Raw genomic sequence first — 6,977 nt, forward strand, 5'->3', positions numbered from 1 at the left:
CAACAAGAGAAGCTGTGCAAAGAAGAAAAAGGAGGATGCTGAGGATCAAGCTAGGCAAATGCAACTTCAGCTTGCCCTTCCTAATGGGCCTGCTCCCCCTACAGATGACCCAAACACCAACAATGAAGTTTAATCACATTCTCCCCCTCCTCCCCCAGTCCAGCCAGAACCTGCTGTGGAAGTCAACCAACCAGTGCAAGATACCCAACTGCCTGTTCAAGACATTCAGGTTATTTATTTGCTGCTTTTTATTCTGCCCAATTGCATTTGTTTTATTTACTTGAAATTAATTAGTCTGCAACTGGCCTATGCAGGGTGAAAAGAGAGGCAGGCCACCCAAACTGCATGTAATAAAAAAAAAGGCAAGATCAAATGCCTCCACCCAGTCACCTGTGGCCATATCTGCTGAGACATTGAAAGGAACAACTTCTGCCACTGCAAAGAAGATGCAAACCTTTATGACATTCGTGCCTACTCCAGGGTTCAAGCGTCCAAGAAAGAAAGATTAATATGTTTAACTAGGAAATATATTTTGTATGTAGTTGAAAAGTTTGCTTTTTGGGAACATGGCTCTGTAAACTGCCTCTGTGTTCAGGATCATTTAAATTAGGCCTAGTATATTTTTTTGTTTACATGAACAATGTTGTCTCAACAATGTTGTCTGGATCCTTTCTCACCTTTGTAGTGTGTCTACTAAGACATTATGATATCAATATAATTATGATGTTTGTTATGGATTACAATTACTTTGTCTACTGTTATATATGGTTCTATTTGGTGAAAAGATACTTATAATAGTTCACACATCACCATCATGTATTCTCAATGAAACCCATCAAGCTTAAACAACAACTTTATGTTAAATTAAAGACAATTAAACCATACTTTCATTCATAATTAACATCATCATTACATATCAACTAATTCAATTTCTCTGATCTAACAACACCTCTAACACACAAGAACATAACACTCCATTTGTGGCTTTACTTGGAGATTAATGTGAACAACAGTGATACACACAATACAGTAGCCACCACCACTGCAACTGACAGGAACATTATCAGCATCTTCATTGCTCTAACCTCACCCTCCAAGCTACCCAATCTCCATGACACATTCAGTCTCCATTCATCATAGTCCCCACCAACCTCTGCATCAGTTTCCGCCCCTGCTACATACCCATCTTCCTCAACCCACCTAAAGAAGTTGCAGTGACTTCCCTTCTGAATTTTTCCAAAAAAAATAAAATCAATTTCAACAACCCAGCAGAATAGACAAAGGAATATTGAAAACAAGCTTAATATATCATAACCTAACTCACCGGGTATCTGGCACAGGTGTGGAACAACCTATCCGGATTCTCTCTTGTGCCGGATTTCTTGATTGTCGTCTTCAACCCACAAAAGCAAGTCTGGTCCTTCATCTTCCTCCTCCGTCGCATGGTAGAGTTCGACTTATGGCTACCGATAGACTGCGACGGCAGGTCACCACTCCGGCTTCCACTCATCATAGCGGCGACTCCTCAAAGATACATCGCCACCTGAGAATCGCGCACATATATGCTTCAGATTGGGGGTTAGGGTTGTAACATTAGGACTAATTTGACCTAACTAATCAAACATATCTTATCAGCATTAACGGTTGCCATGCTGGACCTCTCCACGCTGGCACTTAACGTTCCACCTCACCAAACGTTAGCCACGTCACTACCTCACATGACGGAAGGACAAACTCGACCAACGTGAATAACTTTCGGGGACGACTTTGATTAATTTTATCTTTCGAGGACTAAAATGGAGATCGAGATATCTTTCAGGGACGATTTTGACTATTAACTCTTAATTTTGCTTGATCAATATTTACTTTTGGTTTGGTCCTTCTCGTAATGTGTAATGTTTTAATTTTGTTATTAAATAGAACTAAAAGTTGTAAAGATATTATAAGTGCCTCTTTTGTGGCCCAACATCTTTTTTAACAAACAAAAAACTTTTTTTATTACAAAAAAAGTCAAATGATACTTATAAATTATAAAAAGACATTAGATTTAAAACTAAAAAAGCAAAATAAAAAAATTTTTACATTGAGTTATAATTTGAGAGGAAACAATGGACACAATATTCAATTACAAAGAATCTTATAACACAAAAATAGAAACAAATTTCAATATCTTTTATTTTTAATTTTACACAGAAAGTATTGCAACATAGATAAATATCCTTTCTTTTTTTTCAAATATATTTGAAAGTTTTTCGAATCTAAAAATATTTTTATAGACAAAAAATTCTCCTCGTTGTATCTTTATTTTAGATCGGTAGTAACGTATCCAAAATACTTATAAAATGAACTAATACACCACAAAAATGAGAAAACAACCACAATAAAATTATTTTAGATTTAGATCTAGATCTTTAAAACAAAGACAGAAAAAGAATAAGAACATCAACTAGAGAAAAAGGAAAGGGAAGAGAGGAGAAAGACGAGTGAAAGAAAAAAAAGGACAATGGAAAGATGTGGATGGTGAGAGACTGGTAGTGATAATAGATGTGACTGGTGAATAGTGAACCAAGCTGTAAAACAAAGATGATGATCAATAGTAAAAAAAGAGAAAAAAAAGGGGAGAGAGGGGGAAAAGAGAAAGAGATTAAAGAGGAGAGAAGAGAGAAGATAGGAGAGGAGAACCGCATCCAAAACTCAGGTGACGATGACAACCTTCAACAAAGCTTGGTGTTCGTTTGCTCTTCATAGGAGAAAGAGGTTTTCTCAACCAGAGAGAAAGACAACTTTTTTTTCGTCCAACATCTTTATTATGACATTTTTTTAGTAAAATATGCTTTTTGGGCCTAACGTTTTTGAAATTTTTTAAAATTGTTCCTAACGTTTAATTTGATTCAATTTTATTCTTACCGTTTCAAATAAGTTTTAGTTTTATCCCTGCCGTCAATTTTTTAACTGTTAATAGTTAATAAATATTTTTTCTTCCAATTTTACTCTTATTCAAAATTCTAATTTTAACCCCAATCTACTTAAAAGTTCTAATCTAATCCCAATCCCATCAATTCCACCCTCTATTATCTCATCTCTTTTTTGGTTACTATCAACATCTCTCTTCCATTAACAATCACCACTACCAATACATCCCTACTGCCACTCTCACAACCAACACAACTTAACTTCTAAATTTAAAATCATCATCATTAACTTCATTTATCACTGACAGAAGAATAGAAGAAGAGAAGAATCAAAGGAGGAAGAGAGGGAGGAGAGAGAACTGGTGGAGGACGCCATTACCGCTGCTATCACTGTGACACACGTTTGTGTGATGCTGACAATGGTTATGATGCGACTGAACGAAAAATGAAGTTGAACGAGGGAAAAAGATTAAGTTTTTAAATTGGCATTAGGCGATGAATGGGTTCTAGTCATGGGTTAGGTTGGGTTCTTTAGGGTTTAGGTAAGTTTGGTCTGGTCCGACTCGGATAATGTCCAAAAAAAAAGTTAAAATTAGAATTTTGAATAAAGGTAAAATTAAAAGAAAAATATTTATTAACTATTGACTATTAAAATATTGACAGTAAGGGTAAAATTGAAATTTATTTGAAACGTAAAGGATAAAATTAAATCAAATTAAATGTTAAGGACAATTTTAAAAAATTTCGAAAATGTTAAGGACAAAAGTCATACTTTACCCCATTATTTTTTAAACCCAATAAACTTCCATTTGCAATTTCATTTATTTTATTTTTCTTTTTCAAACAATTAATTTTGCAAGTTGCTTTTTCTTCTCCTATTCTTCCCTTACTCAACTATATTATCAAATTCTTTAAAAATTTTAACTTAAAATTATTAAAACCATAATCATTATATACTAATCAATAAAACACTAGTAAGAATGGCGTAATTATATTTGCAAACCCTTTCTCCCATTTCAAAGTGGTTAGGCTGGCTCATTGCAGAATCCATCTAAAAAAATTTTATTGACATTGGTGATTGATGCACAACTACCCTAGCCCACTAAAAGCTAAATCCAGCTAGAGCTTAACGACAACTTCCATTCCTGGCCCAGAAGGAATATGTTGACATGAGGAGGGACATATTTACTAGTTATATCATCGGCAATCGCCTGAATCTCAAGACGTTCTTCGAACCAATCATAGACTTTATTGAGATAGGTAAACCAAAGGAACTCCCTCCCGGGGAAGAGTTAGGAACAGGAACAAGGAGAAGCGAGAACCACTTAAAATTTCAGTTAAAAATAACTTTTGATAAAATATATCCATGTTCTAGTGTAACTTTGATGGTTTCACTTGATATGGTTTAAACTTTAAACAATTCACCAAGTACTAAATTGTTTGGATTGCATGTACAGATAATATCATGAATTATTGTCGTGGTCTACAACTGTGTTTACCTCATTGTAGAACTGGCCATATTTTATATTTGCATGTTTTAAATTAAAAATCAGCTGTGTTGCAAGTTGCAACCAACTAATAGACCATTTTTATTTTTCCAATTTAAGGTAATTAATCAGCTTCTTCCCTTGATTTTAGTTAATTAATAATTAAACTAATTAAGTTGGAATCGTCTAACAACATAGGCATATAATGATATAAACAATTTATTTTCTTATATCTCCACCTGGGAAGATGGAATAAATAGTTATAATCCGTTAAAACAGTTAAACTAAATTAAGCTGTATGTAGAAGAAATGCTTAATTTGGTCACCAACTAACATAACAAAAATATGTAAATAAGAAAAAATATATGAAAAGGTATAAAGAGAAAAGGGGTTCTTCCTTCATTCTCCATCCATTCAACGCATATTCCCTTCTTTACCCTCTCAGCTCATAACCTTTCTCTAAACCTCGATCAGTGTTTATTTTGGTTCCGTCCACCATGAACACGATCTTCAACAGGTTCCGTAATTTAGACGCGTATCCAAAAGTCCACAAAGAATTTTATAACCGCACAATCACCGGCGGTGTCATCACTGTTGTATCGACCATCGTCATTGTTTTTCTTTTCATTTCTGAACTAAGTTTGTACCTTCATACTAACACAGAGACTAAGCTTTTGGTGGATACTTCTAGAGGAGAAACCCTAGACATCAATTTCGACGTCACTTTTCCTTATGTTAGATGTTCGTTGCTCAGTTTAGACGCAATGGATATTACTGGCGAGCAACATCGTAATATAAGACATAATATCCTGAAAAAAAGAATTGATGCTCATGGTAACGTGGTAGCAATGATGCAAGATGGAATTGGCGCCCCGAAAATCCAGATGCCTTTACAAATACATGGTGGCAGATTAGGGTACGACGAAGAGTATTGCGGTTCTTGTTATGGTGCTGATGGCAATTGTTGTAATTCTTGTGAAGAAGTTCAAGAAGCGTATAACAAAAAGGAATGGGCGTTGCCGGAGAACTTGGACTTGTTTGATCAGTGTCAAAGAGAAGGGTATGTTCAGAGGGTAAAGGATGAAGAAGGTGAAGGATGCAATATTCATGGATCTCTTCAAATTAATAAGGTTGCTGGAGATTTTCATTTTGCAATTGGGAAAAGTATTCTTAACCATTCAACTTCTTCATTTCTTGTTGATTTGCTTGCTTTACGAGATAATAATCATTTTAACATAAGCCATCAAATCAACAAATTCAGTTTTGGAGCCCAATATCCTGGATTAGTAAACCCTCTTGATGATGATGATGCAAAATGGGTGCAAGGACCGGTTCATGGACATGGAATATACCAATATTTCATCAAGGTAGTTCCGACAATATACGAAGATGTTACAGGTCATGTTATCTATTCAAATCAGTATTCTGTGACAGAACATTTCACGAATACAACAGAGCAAGGTTCAGTTCCTGGAGTATTCTTTTCTTATGACATATCTCCAATTAAGGTTATTTTCAAAGAGAGCCATACTCCTCTTTTACATTTCTTGACCAACATTTGTGCAATTATTGGAGGGGTGTTCACTGTTGCTGGAATATTAGATTCATCCATATATTATGGTCAGAGAAAAATCATGAAGAAGATGGAGCTTGGCAAATATAGATAACAGATGAGATCCATGTGTTAACATCAATATTTAGCATAATTATTGTTTCTGTATATTGGGAAATTACCACTTTTAAAAACATAAGACTTGTTAGATTGAATGTTTTGTATCTGATAAATTTTGTATATACATCTTCTTTTTAATACAATACCCTTATATTATACATTCTGCTATCCAGAAAATTCTGTCCTTCAAAATATTCTACATAACTAAGATGGTATTTTGGTTTTTCCTAAGATCTGACAGACTCAAATAATTTACATATATAATAGCACTTTATTGAGAAACCAAATGAAGATAATGGAGGATTCATGGTATTAATTATTCAAGGATCAGAGACATGAGGCGTGGACCAGGATAGTGTGTTTGGTAGGGAGCCAAGATTGTATGTGAATTCATATGCTGCCAACCGACACAGTAGCATTACCATTGTTAAGTATAAAATGTTCTAATAGTTTTAGAAGGGTATAAGCAAATAGTATTAAGTATGAATTGCAGGCGTATGCATTTACCAAAATATCACATAGAGAGGAATATGTATTTTGTTTTTACACCTACTTATGCCTCTACGATATTTTTTAATTCGACTGATTAAAAAATAATTTATTACGAAATTAAATTTTATTTAAAAACTTATCATTAATCAATAAATTATTACAAAAAATAAAATTTGAACTTCAATACTTAAACATATAAGTGGTGAATGGCATGTGAAAAAATGAAAATAAACAAATATACATGATGAATTGATTGGTCTATAAAATTAGGACGGTCAAACAAACTGATCCGTTTTATTTAAGTAAGTGAGTTAAATGGGTTAATCCGTTTTAAATTTATTTTATTTATAGGTCATAATAATTTTTATGATTCGAACTATTTATGGCCAATCTAATAGATTAAATGAATTGGTC

General features: G+C 33.9%; 1 protein-coding gene across 1 annotated transcript; it reads left to right on the top strand.

Annotated features, from left to right (window-relative positions):
• Window positions 4,792–6,229, top strand: LOC107641820 (endoplasmic reticulum-Golgi intermediate compartment protein 3-like). Its single transcript, XM_016345263.2, has one exon. The coding sequence runs from the start codon at window positions 4,897–4,899 to the stop codon at window positions 6,064–6,066; it is 1,170 nt and encodes a 389-aa protein (XP_016200749.1). The 5' UTR covers window positions 4,792–4,896; the 3' UTR covers window positions 6,067–6,229.

Source organism: Arachis ipaensis, chromosome B05, assembly GCF_000816755.2.
Source record: "Arachis ipaensis cultivar K30076 chromosome B05, Araip1.1, whole genome shotgun sequence".
Classification (NCBI taxonomy): domain Eukaryota; kingdom Viridiplantae; phylum Streptophyta; class Magnoliopsida; order Fabales; family Fabaceae; genus Arachis; species Arachis ipaensis.

Coding starts and splice junctions, on each gene's coding strand:
- LOC107641820 (XM_016345263.2), top strand. CDS start 4,897: ATGAACACGATCTTCAACAGGTTCCGTAATTTAGACGCGTATCCAAAA.